Source organism: Dreissena polymorpha, chromosome 16 (genome assembly GCF_020536995.1).
Source record: "Dreissena polymorpha isolate Duluth1 chromosome 16, UMN_Dpol_1.0, whole genome shotgun sequence".
Taxonomy (NCBI): Eukaryota; Metazoa; Mollusca; class Bivalvia; order Myida; family Dreissenidae; genus Dreissena; species Dreissena polymorpha.
Genome location: NC_068370.1, coordinates 33,242,733 through 33,266,747, shown reverse-complemented (window position 1 = coordinate 33,266,747; position 24,015 = coordinate 33,242,733). Strand labels below are relative to the sequence as shown.

At 34.6% G+C, this 24,015-nt stretch overlaps 2 protein-coding genes across 2 annotated transcripts in view; one reads left to right on the top strand and one right to left on the bottom strand.

The window, feature by feature from the left end:
• Nucleotides 1-24,015, top strand: part of LOC127861608 (uncharacterized) — a 92,710-nt gene that overhangs the window by 35,251 nt on the left and 33,444 nt on the right. The window lies entirely within an intron of this gene.
• Nucleotides 8,952-24,015, bottom strand: part of LOC127861609 (uncharacterized) — a 73,164-nt gene continuing 58,100 nt past the window's right edge. The window contains exons 2-3 of the mRNA XM_052400259.1: nt 10,425-10,549; nt 8,952-9,977 (exon numbers count right to left, since the gene is read on the bottom strand). Coding sequence (XP_052256219.1) covers nt 9,957-9,977; nt 10,425-10,549 — 146 coding nt within the window. The 3' untranslated portion in view covers nt 8,952-9,956. The remainder of the gene's footprint in view (nt 9,978-10,424; nt 10,550-24,015) is intronic.

The following is a 24,015-nucleotide window of genomic DNA, read 5'->3' as shown; positions in this document are numbered from 1 at the left end:
TGATTATGAATTTGCAAACAAAGTATGGAAGGCTTTTGGCTGTAAAACAATAAGAGACTACCTTGAACTCTACATAAAGAGTGATGTCTTGCTGCTAGCCGACGTTTTCGAAAACTTCAGAGATGCTAGCAATAAATATTATAAACTAGATCCAGCATGGTATTATACAGCGCCAGGACTATCTATGGATGCGTGTCTTAAGTTGACAAAGGTAAAACTTGAGCTTATAACGATTATGACGTGTTGCTAATGTTAAAGCAAGGTATTCGAGGTGGGGTTTGTACAATTTCAACGCGTCTTGGTATTGGAAACAATAAGTACATGGGTGATGATTATGATGAAAGCAAAGACTCATCGTTTATCATTTATCTGGATGCTAACAATCTCTACGGGTGCGCGATAAGTAAGCCACTTCCAACAGGGTGGTTTAAGTGGATGAATGAAAATGAGCTTAACGATTGGAAAAACATTTCATGCACAGAAGGACAGGGGTGTATTTTAGAAGTTGACTTGGAATATCCTGATGAATTACATGATCTTCATAATGACTATCCACTAGCCCCTGAAAACGTTATACCTGAGGGATCAAAAGTTAAAAAGCTTATTCCAAACTTGAACAACAAAACCAAGTATGTAGTACATTATGAAAACTTGCAGCAGTACGAAAAGCTAGGGATCAGAGTTACCCACATTCATAGAGGAATTAAGTTTGATGAAAGCCCTTGGTTCAAAACATATATCGACTTGAACACTGAATTGCGAACAGCTGCAACTAACAACTTTGAAAAAGACTTTTTTAAGTTGATGAACAACGGTGTGTTTGGAAAAACAATGGAGAACATCGAGAATCGTGTTGATATCCGATTGGTTAATAATCATACACAAGCGGAAAAGCTCGCTGCAAAGGTTAATTACAAACGCTGTACTATATTTGATGAGAATTTAATAGCTATACATATGAAAAGAACCAAATTATGTTATAACAAACCCATTTATCTTGGAATGTCTATTCTAGACTTAAGCAAGACAATAATGTACGAGTTCCACTATAACTACATTAAAGCTAAATGTGGAAATAGGGCGAAGCTATTGTTTACGGACACAGACAGTCTTGTCTACGACATTAACACTGAAGATTTTTATGAAGACATTTCAAATGATGCTTAACGACTGTTTGATATGAGTGAGTATCCGAAAGATCACCCCTCCGGAATAAAAACTGGTGTAAAACAAAAAGGTTCTCGGCATGTTTAAAGATGAGGCAGCTGGAAAACAAATAGAGGAATTTGTAGGACTCCGAGCTAAACTGTATTCGTGTAAAATGTATGAAGGGAAGGAAAACAAAAAGTGTAAGGGGGTAAATAAAAACGTTGTCGAAAAGACCATTACACACAACAATTATAAGAACACAATGTTTTCTCGCCAAGAAGTGCTAAGGTCAATGAACGTTATCAGATCATACGCGCATGAAATGTATACTGTTACGGTTAACAAAGTAGCTCTAAGCGCAAATGATGATAAACGTATTATACAAAAAGACGGTATTCACACACTGGCTTATGGAAATAAACTCCTAAGAAAAAAACAAAATGAGCAATAATCGTACAGACAATCAGAAGATAATGAAGAAGTTTAAGAGCGTGGGTGGGCGTGTTGTACCCATCATTCCCATTTACAGCACGTTCTCAAGCACATCATACCTTATTGACGTCGCAAAGCAACTAAAAAGCGCAAACGTTAGAGTAAGGTATGTGCGTGACAACTATCCACGTCATCTCAATATGCCGGGGACACACTGGACGGCATGGATCAAAAACGGTAATGAAAAAATATACTTTGACACTTATAGTTTAGAGCCACCACTTGAACTTGTAACGTATCTAAACAATCAAATGAAAACAAAACATTGATAGCACTATATAAAATGAGTTTTAATACCGAAAAGTATATTAATGTTGAAGGAGTTGTCTTACCAAACGAACCTCTATCCAATTTTCAGTTGATGGATGCTGGTAAAAAGTTAAAAATTAAAAACTTCAGGGGTGTCTATGTTAGCGATGAACTTCCGAAAAGCCCTAAAAGGTAGAATGTGGAATTCTAAATTTATGCGACTCGCGAGGAAATGGAACACACTGGACTGCATGGATCAAAAACGGTCATGAAAAACTGTACTTTGACAGTTATGGGTTAGCACCGCCAGTTAAACTCGTCAGCTATATAAGGAATCCTGTGTATTATAATAGCGAAAGAGTACAGATGGATGGTGAGGTGTTTTGCGGACACCTGTGTCTTTACATTCTTAAACAATGTGAGAGCGTAAGCTTACAACATGTAATAAACTCATTATATTAAAAAAATGTGTATATTAAAATGTCTGTAAACATATTTGGTAAAACAAACGTCGGATCGTCGCAAAGAGTGATTTCAGAAGGTGTCACATTATCACAAGCCATTAATACGTTCTTAAGACGAGATGGTAAAAATGCACTGCTGAAAATATTAATATGGATTCTCACAATCTAATCAATGTATTGGATCCTGCTTATGCTCAAGACGCTTCAACAAAAAATTATGTTGATAATCAAACAGTTTCAAAGTCTGGAGATACTATGATTGGTGATTTAAACATGGATGGTAGGATGGTTAAAGGATTACCTGTTCATTATCTTACATTGTACAGTGGAAATGAAGCACCCAGTTGGTCACAAGTCACTAGTTTAGTGAATGAAGCAACTACTAATAATAAACAGTATATAGATGATCAAGATGCTGTTACTAAATATAATGCTAACTAAAAAATGTTATTCGGGTTACGTTCCAATTTTGGAGGAGAATATTAGTAGAACTGGATTTGTAACAACTGCAAGTTCAGTAACTGATGATAAATTTAGAGCATACGGTGCATTTAATAGTCTTAACGATGATGGGTCTAATGGAAGCTGGGCTACACCTTCAAAAACTGGTTGGCTTCAAATTAAATGTCCTGAATCCGTAACAATTTGGAGCGTGGCATTAAAAGCTAGAGCTATAGATGGTAAAAATATAACTGGATGGACTATTAGTGGAAGCCTTCATGGAAAAGAATTTGAACCACTGTTGACATCTACAACTAAATTGTTTGGATCTGCTAATGCTCCTTTGTTTTTCGATATTTCAACTACTAAAGCATACCAGTATTATAGACTTAATATAACAGCAAGTTCTGGAGCCGCAGATCTTGGAGTTCAAGTTATGCAGTTGTATGTTTAATCAACCTGAGTTTAAAGTATCAAACTCTAATATAAAAACATGTGATTTTATCCGTTTTTTCTATAATGTAGGAAGCGCGAAACTGATAAGGAAAATAAGTTTATTTGGAACTTCTTGGTTTATGAAAATGTGGTATGATTATTGACAAAGACGATGGAACGTCTACCTTATTAAAATTTAATAAAACGTTTAAAATACCAAAAACATACAGCGTCCAACTGCATGATGAACTTAATCAAATACTCTGGACTAAAAACGATGAGTTTGAAAAGATGGAAGCAACCATTAAAGAGTCAATAAAACAGTGGAACAACGTTAAAAAACGGGTTCAGCTTAGGTTGATTGACAAATACGTGTTAAAATTAGAGTGTGATATGGAGGAGAAAAATTATCGCAAATGTGCTATTACCACGGCATTCTTACTCGGAATGATCAAACCAAACGACATTGTTTACCGAGACTTTAAATTAAACATATAAAAGGAGAATATTTTGCATAGGCCTAAACGGTCGAAAGTCCTCCAGCCGCCCCGTCACGATAATAAGAAAATTGAATTTTCATGTATTTCGCGATTCATGGTTCAGTTGTGGCTTTAATTTGGTTTCAACCATAACGTGGTTAAATCAATCATAAATGAACATGATTGCATAAACGTGGTTAAAATAAAATTCAACCACAAGATGGTTAAAACCTAATTCAACCACAAGATGGTTAAAACCAAATTCAACCACAAGATGGTTAAAACCTAATTCAACCACAAGATGGTTAAAAATAAAATTCAACCACAAAATGGTTAAAATAAAATTCAACCACAAGATGGTTAAAATAAAATTCAACCATATTCATGGTTAAAATAAAATTCAGCCATATTCTTGGTTAAAAATCGAGATAAGCCAGAAGCCTAATTTTATTACTACTTACATCAATGTGGCCTCAATTTCATTAGAAATTCGTACCGACGTAAAGAAAATGAACACAAATTTGACAGTCTTGAACTTTCTGTAAATTCATTAAAATATGAAAACAAGGCAATACGAAAGGAAAATGAGGAACTAAAATCCTCTGTTAAAAAGCTCAGAACAAATGAAACTGTATGAGGAAAAACTAAGCGAAACGGAACTTAAACAAAAAAAACACATGATTATGGCTTTTAGAAAAAACAATCTTAAAATATACGGCATAGCGTTCTCTGAAAATGAAACCGCTTCTCAAACAGAACAAATAATTCGTAATTATTTTTCGACCGAATTAGGGTTGAATCAGGATGAACCACTATTGGACTACGCATATAGACTTGCAAACAAAAAAGATATTCCTGTATTAGCTAGATTCTGTGCGTTAAAAAGTCGCGACGCAGTGTTAAATGCTTTTCGACAAAAGCGCAAACAGGGGCACGTAACCGGTAGGGTAGTGGATGATCGACCGGAAAGGATCGTAAAAGCGCGCACCGGACTGTATCCGTTTCTGCAACAGTGCATAGCAGAGAACAAATCCGTGAGATTTAAGTTGGACAAACTTATAGTTGACGGCGATACTTACGTGTTCAACGTCAACACTAAAATGCCCATTTTAGTTCCTAAATATGGGTCCGGCCAAAGCCCAAACTGCAGTGTAAATGTAAATAGGTGTACATATATTAAAATATGCTCATTAAACATTCAAGGTCTGAAGAAATACAAAAATGATGTACTGTTTGATAAATTTTGTAAATCGTTCGATATAATCGCTTTTTATGATACCTGGCCGAGAAGTGCAGATGAATTTAATCAATTTTTAAGTGGCTACACGTGTTACTAAAATATGAGGTTTTGTGGAAATAAGCGAGGCTCAGGGGGCGTCAAAGTTTTTGGGCGGGATACGTTTAGTCAGCACTTTAAGCAAATATACGACAAATTTGATGATTGTGTAATATTAAATGCAACGAAAGAGTTTTTATGCATTACGCAGGATGTAATATTGTACTTTACATACATTGCCCCAGAAAGATCACTAATTTACGAAGACATTAACACAAATGGCATTGAAAGTCTGCAGGATAAACTTCTTGCCATTGTATCAGACTTCCCATCAGCGCACTTAGTAGTAGCCAGGACCTGAACGCAAGGATTAGTGACACACTGGACTATATACCAAACGATGACGTCAATTATATATTCGATGAAACTGCATATCCAAGTGACACGTTCTGTGCGCCACGGAGAAATAAAGACGTTACGCTTAATAGGTTTGGTGTTGCTCTCTGTGAACTTTGCTCCGTTTTTGACATTCATGCATTAAACGGACGATCAGATGGTGACAAATTAGGCGAATTCACATGTACTGCAAACGGCGGGAAAAGTGCATTTTACTTTATATTGTTCCCAACATCGCTTTTTGAGCATGTTAGTCACTTCGAGGTTGAGAGCGAAGACTTTTCGGATCACTTTCCGTTAAAACTGCATTTTAAGTGTAACAGCAAAAATACTCACCCAGTTGATTATTCAAATCTGAAAACTGCACACCATTTTAAATGGAATGAAGGCTGTCGTGAAACGTTTATAGAACTTTTCGAAACGCATTATACCGCCTTTGAACGGTTGCCACCAAACGGAAACGCATGTGACAAATTAAACGCATCCATGAATGTCTTTGACCAGGCAGGCGCATGTATGAAGAAGAAACGTTGCGGCCCGCAAAGCAGATCAAATAATGTTACTCAACCTGAATGGTGGGATGCAGAATGTTCGAATCTTAAATACAAGAAGTATCGAGATTTAAGAAGAAAAGTTCCATACGACAAACACAAGTGGTGACTTCGAAGAATATAAATTAAACATATATAAGTTGAAGCAAACGTGTAACACAAAAAGTCAGAGTTACAGCGATCGAAACGTGAACAGTAATGTAACAATAGCGCCAATCCAACGAAATTCTGGGATCAATTAAAAAAAGGCTAATATGAGTAGAAACGATTCGAGTGATTTGATTTCTGGTGATGATTGGTATGAGTATTTCCGTAAATTATTTGACAATGCGGAAATGGATGATGGTGACCATATCGACGCGCTTCCTGAACTAGCAAGGGAGATAAATGCCGATCATTTAAACCTAGATATAACGGATGAAGAGATCTGCAAGAGCTTAAAAGATCTTAAAGGCAATACTGCCGCAGGTTACGTTGGTCTCTGTATAGAAATGTTTAAGGTCACTGCTGTACGAATTGTGCCATTTTTGACAAGAACTTTCAATCATATATTTGAAACGGGTGTATTTCCAGAAAACTGGAGTGGCAGTATCATTACTCCCCTTCACAAAAAAGGTTCAACCTTAAAGCCAAACAGTTATAGGGCAATTATAGGGCAATTTCGCTATCGAATAGTATAAGCAATTTTTTTGAATCACAGGCTGGTTTTAGGTCGGGATACTCAACTGTTGATAACATATTCAATTTACACGCTATCATTCAAAAGTATATTACAAAACAAGGAGGCCGTTTCTACATATTCTATGTGGACTACCTTAAGGCTTTTGACAATTGTAATTATATGAAGATTTGGCAATGTCTATCGAGAAATGGTGTTACTGGTCGTTTTTTAAATATGTTTAAATCTATGTATAGTCAAATGAAAGCATGTGTAAAAGTTAAAAATGGCTTGACAGACTTCTTTGACTGTAAAATAGGTACAACAGAAGGCTGTTTGTCGTCGCCGATTATTTTTGCCATGTTCATGAATGATCTGGTTAACTTTTTGAGATCAAAAGAAGGCGATGGAATATATGTCTCTCCTGAAATCGATCGATTTGTATTAATGTATGCTGATGATGTTTCGGGACTAGCAGATACAGCTTTGCAATTGCAGCGACTTATCAACAATATCGAAGTTTTCTGTGATAAATGTTAAAATGAAAGTGAATCTGGACAAGTCCAAGATCATGGTTTTTAGAAATGGTGGTCCTCTACGCCGATATGAACACTGGGCATACAAATGTAGAAGTCGTTTCTTTTTATAAGTATTTAGGTGCGTACTTTACACTGAAGTTATCATTGACAATGACGAAGGAGACGCTAGCAAAACAAGCCATGAAAGCTTTAGGAAGCATTTATAGGTGCCAGAAACATTTTGGATAGTTTAGCCCAAAACAAGCGTTCAAACTTTTTGACGCTATGATCACGCCGATTCTGTGCTACTCTGCCGAAATATGGGGCTTCCAGTACGCAGAATGTATTGGACGTGTGCACATCAACTACTGTAAACAGCTTTGTGGTTTAAACAAACATGTGTCAAATTTCTTTGCTTTGTCTGAATGTGGACGGCTGCCTTTGTATGTTACATGTACGGGTAAACTCATTGCATACTGGGTCAGGATTCTTCAGATGCCAACAAACAGATACCCGAGACAAATGTACATGCTTCTTCGAAACCTCGATTCATCAGGCAAAACCAATTGGGCTACACATGTGAAAAGAGTACTTTTCGAGAATGGCGTTGGCTATATTTGGTAAGCAAACGAAGTCGGAAATGCTAAAATGTTCATGTTCTTATTCAAAAACAGGCTTAAAGATTGTGCTCTGCAAAAACTCCAAGCTCAAATGGATAGTTCTCCTAAGGCGAAATATATCGGGAATACAAAACATTACTTAATGTTGGACGATATCTGTCAATTGAGTTGCCTTACGCATTAAAAAGATGTCTTTCAAATTTCCGATGTTCCGGACACGAGCTCATGATTGAGAAAGGCCGACACTTGAACATACAGCATAATTATAGATATTGTAAATTTTGTCTCATGCGAAATGTCTATATCGTAGAAGATGAGTACCATATGTTTATGCAGTGCCCACTGTATAACACACTTAGACACGATTTGTTTATTCCGCAGTGGCTGAATCAAATAGAAACTGTTCGTTTGTTCAATATGCTAATGGCCGATGAAAATGACAAGCACATATTTTTGATAGTTAAATTTTTGTCTGAATGTAATAAAATACGAAGACATTTCTTTAGCACGCAGCATTTATAACGTTTGCATTAGATGTCCATTTTTTTTCCTTTTTCCTTTAAAATGTAGATCCCATGTATTTAGACTGCCATAAAATATACACATATATATTTATGTGCCTGCTAATATGTAATAATTACGTAATTATCATGCAAACCAGCTTTCATTTTAATACTGCATGATTGTATTAAATTGTTTATTTACCTTTGATAATGAATAATGATTCTTAGATTATTTTATACGTATGTAACTATTGTGCATGCTAACTTGTCATAGGTATTTCATTATTAGGTAAACCATGTTTTCGTTAAAAATAACTGCATAATTATATTGGTTGGCATAGATAATTAATCATACGCTGTGGCTTACCTTGTAAATATGTTTATACTTGCATTTTGATGTTTAAAATTTTTGAAATTATAATATATAGCAGTATTTGTTCTACAAAAGTGCATGTGTGTGTTGCATCATATGACTTTTATTATTTAACTACTCAGTTTATTTTATATAATAATGCAATTAAACTGTTTGTATTATGGGCTGGTCGCCTTTGACTGCAAAATAAATATTCGTATTCGTATTTGTATTGTTCCTGTTGGTGTGCATAAACGGTAAAAGCATAATGAAAAACATTAAACATATTTGTATAAACACACGAAAACTATGGCATAAATCAATCTTATTTAAATTAAAGACAGAAAAAACATTAAACAACGTCTATATCCATTAAACCGTGTACTCTCTTATTAAAAATAGCGGACCCAAAACATAATATAGACAATGGTAACACTTTTTTTGTATCAGTTTCCTTCTTGATTGTCAAATTTTAGTATTTAAAACTAAACTGAAATCTCGTCATAGAGATTCGATTCGTCCTCATCTATGATGGCATTTGCTTCATCTTCTATTTCATGTTTATGAATAGCCATTTCTTTATCATGTTTTAGAACCACATATTCACCGATTTCGTCGTAATCGTTCAGACTTGTTTCCGCCAAATCAAAGCTTATCCCTATACCCTCATCCGAACTATTGCAGGAGTACTTTGCGCATCCTTCCGCTATTTCATCGCTCATTTTTGGGATCCCTTGACGTCTAACCTGGCCTTTACCATTTCGGTAATCATCGTCATTTCTCGCGTTTTTGAGCCTGTTCTTCCTATGTTAACACGTCGGTATATTTGTTTACATTGCTGCTTGAAACAATAACATTCAGTACGGCAATTATAGACGCCTCTGAGCCCGTCCTTTGGTATTCATACAGTTGTTTACCAACACAATTGTTCCAACTGCAATTTTCAACGTGTTTAGCAATGAATGCTTTACTACTTTCTGTGGTTTTAAAAGAATATGGTTTCACAACAAGATCCTTGGCCATTTCGTTCGGAATCAGCATGACATCGATCGAATATTAATTGGAGACACCTTTATGGCGTCAGGCTACAATTAATTCATATTCCTCCACTCTTTTTACTTTGACTAAGCCACGCAAGTATTTGACAATTTTGTTAAGACAACCCATGTCACATGTCGCTATATCTCTTTCTTCAATTTGATGAAATTGAACTGCTCTTGGTAACTGGGAAGACACAACTAACTCTTGCAAGGACAATGTAGATTTAGTGTTTTTTGCCTCCAATTAATGAATATTCTCTTCAGTAATTTTGTAACAAACGTTGTTGGAGTCGGTTGCAAACACATTGACCTCTGTGCTGTTGTTGACATAAGTTACCTCAAGTCGTGTTCCATCTGGAATAGGAACGTAACATGGAGAAGAAAGACCTGTCGAGCAATTTGCCAATGGTAAACGCAGTCCATTCGTAGCATAAACGTGGCTATATCTACAGAGCAGCATCTTAAAACATTATATTACAATACATTACATTTCTACATTAGATTTTGAATGCAATGACTAACATTAAACAAATTCAATACATGCTAGTCTCAAAGATATTATTTGATACTAATGTATTAAATATTTTTCTGAACAACATAAATATTATCTATATCCCACTCTTAAGTCGTTTGATTCTTTTAGTAAATACTATCTCTTCATTAAATGATACCTTTTGTAAAAAAAATCAAAATAGAGTTTTGCCATAATCGTCCTTGCATTGAAGTTTGTGCAAACTAAACATTGCTTACTATGATACTTGCCTTGCAGACTTAGTGCATTAGCATTTACTTAACGCATACCTCCTCATTGCCTTTGATACGCTTTCGCGCATATGCTTTGTTTAAAAGTGTCATATTGCAATCGAACGTTAGCGGAATCAACATTTCCTGACCCACCATAGTTGTTCGGCACTCTAGACTGCGATCTGCAATCATATATTATCAAGTCAGAAACCGAGTAAAATATAGTATTTTATTGCTGATTGTCTAATGTAGCGCATAATACCATTAACATATGATTATCTAAATACCATAAACTAATCAGTGACTTCCGTTATGCTTTTCTGGAGATATATTCATTGTATCAAAATAAAAGCAAACATATATCTGACTTCATCATTGAATATACTTATAACACATCAAAAAATTACAGATATACGTAAGTGAGTCTCAATGCTTAAATCGTTAATTTAGCAATAACATATTCAACGTTGAGAGATTTCGGACTGTGAGTCTGCTAGAACTATACTCAAGACAAGACAAATATTTATTCAGACTTGCACAGTGTACATCGTCTAAACACTAGATATTTCACATACAATTATGTCACAGAGATAAACATCGTAATAATATAAACATAAGGAGCATCGTATACGTTTAGGAAAAGTTACAGAGATAAACATAGTAGTAACAATAACATAATCAGCATCGTATACGGTTACGAAAAGGCAAGGTAATATATGGAGGATTGCTATATAAATTAATTAACAGCATTAGTAATATTATTTCTTAAAATCAGAGCTTCTTTTACAAATTTGGCTAACTTAATAAGTTCAAATTTATTCGTTGTATTCAGCAACTGGTGGAATTTGTAAACAGAAGGCCTATTGTAATAACATTTCTTTAAATAGTTTTTTCTAATATCAACGTATAATGGACATTTACAGACAAAATGGTACTCATCTTCAATATCTAATTCGTTACAACAAAGGCAAAAACGTTCATTTCGTGGTATATTTTGACCAGCATATCTTCCAGTTTGAATTTTCAGTGGTAGGCTGGAAGATCGAAGCTTTGCGACATAGTGTCTTAGTGATTTAGGTAATAAATCTAAATAATTTTCGTATACAAATGTTGACTTAAACACACGGTACATATCTAAAACAGAGCTATTTTCAATGGATCGAAACCACTCTTGTTTATAAGTATCAATGACAACAGTTTTAAACTGTGGTATAACTATTTTAACATCGACGGAGCTTGGATTATTAAACACGTATGAAAAACCGTAAGTGTCTAACAATAGTTTAACATAAGATACCCAATTAGAACGACCATTTTGACAATCATTTAATGCTTGTATATAAATCGATTTTAAAATTATGTTATCAGTTTCAATAAGTTTAAACCAATATTTAACCATTTTAACATATCTATGAATAAATAGTGGGTATCTTCCTAACTCGCCATACACTAGAGCATTACATACAGTTTGCTTAACGTTTAACAATCTTTTACAAAACTTTAAGTGTATCCTTTCCAATTCCATGGATTTTGCTTTACCCCATATCTCACATGCGTAATTCAGTATGGATCCAACAAAGGCATCGAATAGCTGGAATTGTGTTTTTGGTTTTAAGTCAAACTCTTTACATTTGTTAAATAAAATATTCATAGCTTTAAGTGCTTTTCCACATAAATATTCTTGATTTAAATTAAAATTTCCAGTGTAATTAAAAACAGTCCCAAATAATTAAAATCATTTACTACTTCTATTTGCTGACCTTCAAATGTCCATGTTTCAGATGGCAATAATCTACCCCGTTTGCGAAACACCATTATTTTAGTTTTATCGGTATTAACCTTTAATCCCCAGCATTTACAATAATTTGAAACAAGATCCAAGTGTTTCTGCACTTCCGCGGGCGATTTACCAATTATAGCCATATCATTTGCGAAAAGTAACAAAATCAATACAATGTCATCAATACTTAGGCCGGAAGAGACGTCATTCTGTAAAAACAATTCTAAGTCTTCTACAAATAAGGAAAACAACAAAGGGGACATAACTTCACCTTGCCGTAATCCTACAGCGTAGTTAAAATAGTCTGAGTATGATGAACAATGCTTAACACATGATTTAACATTTTCATACATACTTTTTATTATTCTAAGCAATTTACCTTCTATGCAAACCTTGTATATTTTCAGCCATAATGCATTACGGTAAACAGAATCAAAACATTTCATCATGTCAACGTACATTACATAAAGTCTTTTATTTTCATTTATATATTTTTGAACCAGGGACATGAGAATGTATATATCGTCAATTGTTGAGCGCCCTTTTCTGAATCCGAATTGGGCGTCCGAAATTATATTAAAGTTACTACAAAAAGTTTCTAACCTATTGTTAACAACTGAGGTAAATAGCTTAGATAAACAACTTAGAAGAGTTATCCCTCTATAATTGTTCACATCAGATTTATCACCTTTTTTATGTAGAGGGATTATAATACCTTCCGTCCATTTCTCGGGGAAATGACCAGAGTTCAACACAGCATTAAACAAATCACATATATGCAACGCTAAAATAACAATACATTCAATCAAGTATTCGTTTAAAATATAGTCACTTCCATATGCTTTGTTGCGTTTCAATCGTTTTACAGACAATTTAATCTCATCAACGGTAAATGGCTGATCTAGTTCGGGGAAACGTGAATTTGGTAAATTGAAATTATGTGTACTACAAAAATGTTCAGCCTCATCATTAACACAATCAAACAAACCATGACTAATATCAGTGAAAAAATGTTGAAAGTCTTCCAAAGGGATATTGTGATTTTTAGTTTGATTATTTGATTTAAAGTATTTCCAAAATTCTTTTGGTTTACGATTTTTTAAACGTTCTATCTCATTGGCCTTATTTCTCAAATAGCATTTTTTCTTTCTATTGATAATTTGTTTGTACTCCTTTTGACATTGCAACAAGTGAAGTCTATTGTCTTCCGACTTATTACAGTTAAATTGTTTTAACAGGGAAACATAGTGACCGTGTGCAATTTTACATTCCACATCGAACCAATCAGCATGCCTTACAGCGCTACACTGTTCAAATTTTGATGTATTGGTTATTACATAATCTTTGCAAAATAAAGGATCAGCAACATTACGTATAACATCAGTGAATTTATTTAACGCACTATTTATAGAGTCACAGCTTGTACAATCTAAATCCTCTACAATTGTGTTAACGGAGGTAAGTTGCTAATAATACCCGATCTAAATTGGTTACGCAATGAATCGTTCCATTTAAACTTCGTTTCAGTGTATGACAATTGTTCAACCGTTTTATTGTTACAATACAATGTAAACGATAACGGTGTGTGGTCACTGAATTCATTAAAAAAGTGTACTACAAATTCTTTAATAAGTGCGAAATTTCGTTCATGGCAAACCAAATAATCAATTATAATATAATATACTATTATTGCTACTACCACCAACATACATGAGAAGAGTAAAAGTAGGTTAGTACAGCATCCAACTAAACACAAGATATATACAAAACATTTAAATGGGCATATCAATGGTATTAATTGTAATTCTTGACATGACTTGACCAATGTTTTTCTATATGCCAATGCAAAAGTAGATTTAAATTATGTGAAGCAATATCAAACAAATATACGTTTATAAGGAACCAAAAAAAAAACACAAGACAATTGAATACATGTAACTGGGCATATCAATAGTTTCAATAGTTTTTGATGTAATTCTGTACATGACTTGAACAATGTATTGCTGTATGCAAATGTAGATTTGCATATAGTGAAAACACAAATTATAAATAATGTGTATCATATAATTACATTAGGTTAATTAAGTATCCAATTAAAAACAAGACGTATACAATACACTTAAAGGGGCATATCAATGGTATTAATTGTGATTCTTGACACGACTTTACCAATTCACGGCATTTCATTTGTTTAAATAAGTGTATGTACACGCCGAAATATATTTTTGGAATTGCTAGAAAAATATATACATGAAAAACAATAATATTTTTCGTTAATAACTTCGTTATCTATAATGAGTTTTTAAAATCATTATAATCTATAAGTTGTTGATAGGCTTCTGTTATGTTATAATACTGAAATCAGCATTTTGTTTTTAAATCTACAATGACTCACATATTTAAAGTACAGAATACATTTTAAGAACGTACGCGGTAGTTTTACTTTTGTTTTATTAAACAAAGCATAATGTTTGCTAGATCCATCTTTGGCTGATATCAAAATAAAATAAAAATAGATGGTGACGGGTGTTTTTTTTTTTTTAATTGAGCTTTGAATTAAACGACTATTTCAATGTGTGAGTTCACCTCGAAAATATGCATTAAAGAACAAATCTAAGCACACACGTGAGAAAACTGTTGAAAATAATGTAATTCTCTGTGCCCATTTATAATAATGATTAAAATTTGATTTCATAAAAAAAACATGAAATGGATATCAAAAAGTTATTTGGAAAATTAAAAAAAAGATAATTTCTTACTTTCAACTTTGAATACCTCCTTCCCTTACATAGAAAGGTTTATGCTTGGAACCAGTCATATATCTGTGCGGATGTTGAGAAACCACCAACCGTGAACCTGGCTGACAATAAATCACTCTTAACATAGTAACAGTAGAAAAGTCGTAAATGTGCTATATGTAAACATTCCTATTTCTCCATCTTGTCCAATCGCCCCACCAACAACTTCCAAACGAACACATTTTATACGTCTCACACTGTCTTCCAGTAACACCATTTGTCCAGAATCTTCTTTCACGTCTCGATTACCAGTAGACATGGAGACCACACATGGAAAATGAACGCGTCTGTCATTGAGTAGCATTTCTAACGTGTTAACGTCTGGTGAAGACGTCGGACGAAAACGCTCAGCCAATGCTTTCACTCTGCGCATTGTGTATGTTGATATTCTACCTTACATTCTGAATCTTTTTGAAAAAAAAGAATATATATATATATATATATATATATGAATGCCCCTGTTCGTCAACATCCACATTTCTTTTCAAAACGATGAAAGAAAGACGAACACGTTTTAAGTCTAAGGCAACTACCAAAAATGTTCAAGGTGTCTTATCCTTAAACCTAATTTCGAATTACATATTTTAATCACTCCGCTCACCGGTATAAATGTGGATGAACACTTCGTGTCTGCAGTTCGTGAACCCGAACATAAACTTACTATGGGAGGCCACTGTGGTGGGATTAATGAACTCGTCACATTGATATTGATATTTGTGTTGTTCGTCAGAATGATTCATAACTGCGAATAAATCTATTTACATTATTTAGTATTGGTTGATTACTCCTTTCGCACTGTATTATTTAGAAGCTTTTTTTGGTTGTCTTTTTGCGTAAATTAACCCATTTATGTCTAGCGTCTAGAAAAAGGCCTTGGCAAACAGCGTAGACCCAGATGAGACGCCACATAATGCGGCGTCTCATCAGGGTCTGCGCTGTATGCTTAAAGGAATTTATGTAAGAAAAATTATAAATATAGAAATTAATATACTAGACATCCCTAAGTTTGAAATATATTGATCCAATTTAGAAGGATGGGAGAGTCCACTAGGCATAAATGGGTTAATAATACATCATGCGTGTAAAACACAGTGTTGACGTTAAGTTTCAGTTGATTATTTATTCAAGACGAGAAACACGAGGCTCTTTAACAGTAATATCGGTAAAAAAGAAGATAAAAATGAGTATTTAGTCAATGCGTCACTATTAAATGGCCGTATTGACTTGTTAATTATTTTAATTCATATTTCGCTATATCAATAATGAGAATAATTATTTTAAACTGTCATTTCGTTTTTTTCCATATTTGTAGTCGGCAATACGAACTTATGTTTTTTAAATCATAACCCTCGTTTGTTTAGGTTTACGTACGTATGTACATTCTAATATGTATTTTGATAACTTGCGTACATATGCATGTGTTGTATCTACGTTCGTTTTCTGGTCAGTATACCTTTATTTGTATTTAAAAAGCTCACGCAAGATTGCCATTCGCTTCTTCTTACGGCGTTGCAAATCTGAGTGTTCTATTAAATTAAACTGAACTGTACGAGGCAAAGGCGACGGCATCAGTAGCAAATGGATGTTCTGACATTCTTACTTCCATATGACGAATGTTTTCCTTTGTTATATTGTAACGTTCACCGCCCACGTTAGCAGCGGTGATATCTTTTGTTTTTCGTCTCTATTTTATATCACATTGAGAGCGGTTTCTTTTTGTATTGTTATTCCCTTAGTAAGATAACATGATGGATCTGGCATTGGCAACACCAAACCAGGTCCTTCGCATTCATAGACGGTCGGATAAAAGCACTATGTATCTGGAGGTCAAAGCAAGAATGTACGTTTTAATGATCATTCAAGTGTGTTACGGACTGGTCCATGGAGGTATCAAATTCCAGGGAAATAAGGAAAAAACAACCATTTGGGGCATAACAGAAGATTGCCTGTCGGTGATTCAAATAAGTAAATGATGATGTTTTCCACAAGTATTACCATCATCAATCGTAAATTGTCGAAAAAAATACGGTATAAACTAAGTTGTATATCTGCATTCGTGGAATGGAACTGATTCGTGCTGAAATGTTCAGAAACTACATTCCCTTTAGATTACTTAAGCACTAAGTGCTGAAGCAAACAGCGTAGACCCAGATGAGACACCGAATCATGCGGCGTCTCATCTGGGTCTACGCTGTTTGCCAATTGAAGAAGAGCTATCGTGATCCCCCTATGTCGCCGTTCGTCTGGAGTTGTACGCAGTTCTCTGTGCGTCGTCAACACTTAATTTGTTATCACTAGAAGGGCAAAATTATTTATCCAATCATAAAAAGTCAGATTATTTTATATGGACCAATGCAAGTCCACAATCGGGTTAAGTCTTATAGAAGACCTTGTTAACATTCTTGAAAAACATTTAAGGCGCACTCTTGTTGTAATTTGGTAAGAACATTTTGCCTTAAAAATATAAAGGCCGCGTTTGACTGTGGTAATTTGTCAATTGGCTTGTCAATGGACATAATAACCACAAATCGAAAATACAATCCGATCGGTTTAGTGCAAAAGATGCGGTAAAATGCCCGGATGAAGTAGAATTCTGGCAGACGAAATAGATTAGATCATAAACATTAAATGTTCTCATTCTAACTTAGACACTTTTTTTTCGTAGATTTTTTTATTATTTTTTTTCTAGCACCATTTTAAGTGCATTTTACGACGAGCACTTTTTGTGAAAAAAACGTCCTTAGAAAATAAAACAAATATCGTTCATCAACAATTCTATCATTTGGCAAAAGCGTTAAACATATACTGTACAGATGTTGTAATTACGCGATAGTCAAGATGGCGACGTCTATGCCGAGGCAGTTGTTTCGCCGTTTTATACCCTTTATTTCTTTTATTATTTTTTCAAATGCAGCTAACTTTCAACCAGCATCGGCAAGAAAGTTACAAGTGGTTATTTCGCATTAATATTCGCTCTATATCTCGTCTTTACTCGCTGCGAAATGTCTTAGCGGGATGACCTTATTACAGCAAATTTTCACTAAGAAAATTTGCGGGAAGGAAAGTCACATATAATATGTATTTTAATACGAAAAAAACGCTAATCACCTTTTCACTGATATGGCTGGAAATTGAGCGGCATTTTAAAAATAAACAAAAGCCATGAAGGATCTAAAACGACGAAAAATAACTGTCTCGGCAGTGACGTTGCAACTTTTTTTTCTTAATACAAAAATTAGTTAAGTCTTTACAAACATTTCTAAGCTTTCATATGTAATGACATTTGAAAAAATGCCCAAATCATATTACAATTCCCTTAAAACGTGGATGGGAACGAGATTTTGATTTAATTATCGTATTTCTACTTCCCATCATTCGAATAACTATGTGCCTAACATTTGTTTGCATACTCAGTTGTGTTTTTTACAAAGTAAATCTCGACGTATTTGATTTTGAGATACAAAACTTTTCAATGTATTTATTAATGCAGTACATTACTTAAAAATAATTGTCTTGTTTCTTGCAGAAGACTGTACGGCTGTGATATCGTTAAACTTTGTGACGGCAATTATTTACCTTGCTATATTTGGTGGAAAGAGAGGGAATCAAATTTCAGTATTTTGATATGAATCAGCAAATTATTTTGCATAGTATTTTAAATTATTTTAATAATTTGAAATAGGATTGAAACTTCAGAACGTGTGCTAAAAATATAGCGTGCATGTTATAGTTTGCGTAAAAATAAAAAAAGCAACACAACAACAACAAAAACAACAACAACGAATTGTACTTTTCTGATTAAATGAACATGAAGCGATCGTAACACTATATTGAATAGAAACAAAACAAGAAAAACAAAGATATAAATTTGATCTTAGCTTCCGAATGAAAAGGTCGCTTAGTCTCGTAAATACAGTTGTAGTTATGATATTATGCTAACTAATTCTAAAAAAACTTCATTTTTAGAGCATTTTAGATTTTTATTTAGTCAACTGTTCCTTAAACATTTATTTCAGCAGAAACTTCCCGGTGTCGTGCCAATGGACGTTCAACGCCGTCGGTGCTCTCGTTTTCAGAATCTCCAACGAGATGTGTTTGTTGGAGAACGATAGATTAGGACAACACAATACTAAAGACGACCAGATACAGTGTCGACCATCTTGTGTAAAGCTCTTAGCTCACTCAACCTGGGTTGAACGAAATAATTGTGTTACACAACAGAAAAGAACATAACAAATCTTTATTATGTTTTAGAGGTCACAAAATACCATGAACATACATGTATCGTCAACTAGGTGAGCATATATAAGTTGTGAAAGTGCACAGTTTCATTAAACATTTGGAAATACGTCAGAAAAAAACGATAATAAATTGGTGAGGGGGGCTGATCTTTGGAGTTTAATCAGCTACTCAGTTGTTACAAGCGATTATAGAAGGATATCATTTTACAGTTAACGAATGTGAAGTTTTATCAAAAGAAAACAGTAAAAATAATTTTTTATAAGGCCACCAAAGATCTTCATCTTTACGCTCATATGATGTTTGAAAAGATTTAACTATATAACAAGATAGTCATCGATGGCATGCTTTGTTTTTCATCTATTAATAAAAGCATAGAATTAATTCCAAACGGCATACTTTATCTCTATCTCTATTTGAATGGGCTTTAATTTTACAGATTGAAAGTGCATGTAATGTGTTCATTGAGATTGTAAGCAGATATACAATACACTTGTTTGTTTATATGAGTTTATTAAGGGTTGAACATGACAATCTGAGTTAATATTGACAGTTTACTTAAGGATAAACAACTCTGCATTAATGTATATGTTAATGAATCATGTATACAAGTCTTATGCAACGAAAAAGTTGGGAGATTTTCAGGGGATTTTTTTCAAGTATCACCATTAAACAAAAATTAACTAGATTACATTCGTCACTATTAATCCTTTGTCGCTACCTTTGTGTTTTAAAAGTGCACAAAACACGTTGCGAAATACGAGATAAACTTATTATAACCAACGGCTTTATATTACGCATAGGCCGTGTCTCTGTTTTTTTTAAATCCTATCCGCACGAATTCATATTCTTATATCACCTTTCTATAGAGTGTATGTGTATGCGCAGAATACATTTCCAACGACGAGAGCGCCAAGTTAAGGCTCGTTTGTTGCCCATAGTATCAACTAACGTCAACTAACGCTTTAGAATATTCATTTTAAATACCTTGTCCAATGCAATATAATATTTTAGCCTTATTAAGAGATGTGAACGATCAATCCAGATATTAATTGACTTACTTTGAGTTTGTTTGATTGGCAAAACACGGACATTGATCACGCGATTGTTATTACGTTCCGTCCGTTTTGAAAATTAATGCAATGGTGCAAAAATGCTAGTTTGTAGCTATAACGTAGCAAAGGTTCGAATATGCAACTCATCGTAAAGCCCGTAAAGCCACTGCGTTATCCATAGACCACAGTTCCGTGAGAAGTCAAAAGCAAAATTTGCTTCTGATCGCTTGTTTTTTTTTATTCGACAGGCCGAGTTTAATGTATTCAACTAATTATGCAAAATAAATATTAAACGCATTATATAATTGTCAAGGAATTCCGGATTAAATACAACTCTTAATTAAAAATTGTATTCGTAAAAAGTAAACAGCGATGCGACAAACAATATCGTTTGAATGAACGGGTATTTCAGTTTACATTTAGATGCACCAAGTGATAAGGTGCAATATTATATCCACTGAACAAAACCTGTCAATATGGGTCATGTGCTATAAACATGCACTTGAATATCCTCACTTACCTAAAACATAATACGCGTCGAGGAAGTCAACATAATTTATCAGGTTCAAATTACCGTCTTCTTCTTCGACTGTGGTCATGCCCGCCGATCTGTTACCCACAAGCGTCTCGATTCTGATTGAGTTTCTCCAGCTGCGGGTCAAGTTGCCAGCGTGCGAGGATACGTGATCTTTTAACTGCATTTTTTATTTCTTGATGAGTTTAATTTTCTGAAATGCGATCTGATTCAAAATGTATCGGATTTATTGTATGTCTTTGATTACACCAGTGCTGTCCTATTTGTTGTATTTGCATCAATGGCGTTACATTTACTTTCTTATCTAACAGTTTCAAACCATCATCGACATTTCATCAACACACAAACCATTCAACGTTTCCTAAAATGGGCAGTCTTAAGACTTGCACATTAAGTCCGGAGCATTTTAAACAATTGCGTTTTCTCCAATTGTAATGGTTTTGAAACTTCATCATTAGGCAACCTTTTTTAACAAAATGAGTCGCGTTCTGAGAAAACTGGGCATAATGCATGTGCATAAAGTGCCATCCCAGAAAAGCCTGTGCAGTCCGCACACTTTTCGCCTAAATTGGATTTTTGCTAAGAAGAGACTTTATTTAAACGAAAAATGTCATAAAAGCATATTGCACTGGCTAATCTGGGTCGACATTTAACTCACATGCATTATGCCCATTTTTCTCACAACGCGACTCAAATCAGCACGCTAAACCTAGGGAGTTTTGGAAGCATTTTAAACACAATAAGAGAAAAGAGAAACACCATTTATAATGATGTTTTTTATTTATAACTATTTCTTTTCACCAAGTAATGATATTTCATAATATTCAAATGACGAGGCAGAACAATATTGTCGCTTACAAGATTTTACTAACTGTGATGTCCCGTTTCCAGAACTTAATAAACCAATCACAACTGACGAAATTGTTGATGCCGTTAGATTTTAAAATCAGGTAAAGCATATGTCTATGATAATCTGCTACATTCGTATTATAAGGAATGCGTGGATATTTAAGGATCTCATTTGTGTTATATATTTAATGCTATTTAAAACTCGGTGTATTTTCCCGCTAAGTGGATTGAGGGACGCGTGTAGATGTAATTGTGCCTTTACATATAGGGGAGGGGGGGGGGGGGCGGTACTGAAATGGCTAGTAAATATCCGGGGTGTAACATTTGTTAGCTGTTTGTCCAAGCTCTTACCACGGTGGTAAAAAAGTGCATTGGATATTTTTGTGTTTCGGACGCTCAGCTCGGATTTCGGAAAGGAAGATCAATCGTTAATGCCGTTTTATACTCATGTAATTCATTCCAAATTATCTCAACAGAAATAAACGTCTTTATGTTGTTTTTGTGGACATGTTATAATGCATTGACTTAATTTATTGAAATGCCGATTGTATCGAAAGTATACAATCTTAACGAGATTTCACGAAATAATGCAGCCATATAATGGTGTACTTATCGTGATATCTGCCTCCCGATATACTCCCTAACCTAAGGATGTTTTGTATATGTCTGTAGTTAAACGACCGCATTAAAGGTAAGAGATGACTGTTGGAAGGTTGGTGGTAACTAACCTGTATGCATTGAACTAAAGGACAACAGTTGATCTGACAATTCAAGAATACCTGACGTAGATGTATCACATCTTTATTAGGGAAAATAATCTTAGTTCAAAATAAACACTTCCTCATTCGTCCATGTATTGTATGGGGGTCTCCCAAAATCTTTACTAAATTCCACATGTTAAACTGAGGTTAGTGATCTAGATTAATAAATGTATAATCAGATTGTGTTCACGGAATGCAATATTTAACATAACAGGTCCAAGGTACCTGACACGAGCACTCAGATGGTTTCATTTATTCTGCAATTATCTTGTTATAAAAGACAAAATCCACACAAAACAACAATAACCCCAAATACACGATATATTTCTTTTAATAAGGAGCACAATTTAAAATCAAAACGAAGTTATACATATACAAATTACAACTGATAAAATGTATGGCCTAAAACTGTGTTAATGCACCATCGAATTTAATATTAGCATCTGGTACTTTCATCCATCTTTACATATTACAGCGAAGTGAATGTTTGAGTAAAATGTACACATCACACAGAAATCGTTCGAAATCTGAATGTGATATATGACTTGGGACAAAAAGTTATGAAACTCTCATGCGTGTAACCCATACACCCGTTTAACTCGAACGCAGTAGTTTGCACTTCAATTTTTGAAATACCGTCCATTTTGCAATATGGAGCGGTAAACGTCATTTACATATTCCCAAGCGTATAATTGTATAACATAAACTGGCACATACAATTACACTTGTCGTGAATATTATATGAGATTTTAGACGTAACGTTGATTGGTGGTTGCCGCGAATGAGCACGTTAGTATTATTATTATTTTGACGTCATATAGATTTGTATTGTTGTTGACGGGCAGTTGAATTAAAGGATCGAACCTGAACAGTCGTGTTTTGCATATCAACTCAAAGTACACCATTATAATTTCGTGAAATTGGTGCCGTGACCAAACAGTAAAATGCCGACGACAATAGAGAAGTTACAAGGCCAGCGGCTAGGTTTGAAAAATATTATTGACCGTTTCGTCAGTAAAATAGAAGAAACGAGCGATGAAGACGATGACATTCAGTTTCAAGCGCTTATCGAGAAATTAGAAGAAAAAGTGGCATGTCTGCTAGTCCACAATGATAAAATTCTCTCGCTCACCGACGCCGACGCTGCGCCAGACGAGATGGTCGAGGCAGAAGAGTATACCTTCGACGTAGAGGTCAAACTACGAAGATACAAGCAGCGTCTACAGCGGCCTAACATTGGCATCACAGACGCCGCCGATTTATTATCGCATGCATCCGGTTCCGGTAGTCAGCAGGCATCCGGTCCACTACCACCAAACAACCAACGCAGGGTGAACACCAATTCGTCAAACAACAGCGGCCAGTCAGCGCCCGAGATAAGTACATCTAGTACTCATAAATTGCCAAAATTAACACTTCCACGATTTGACGGTGATATATTACAATGGCAATCGTTCTGGGATTCATTCGAATCGTCAATCCATTTCAATGTCAACTTGACTGATGTGCAGAAATTCAATTATTTGAAAGCACAGTTGGAGGGTACAGCCGCCATGACTATTGAAGGATTTGCACTCATGAATGCAAATTACACGCGCGCAGTCGAATTGTTACGTGAAAGGTATGGTCAA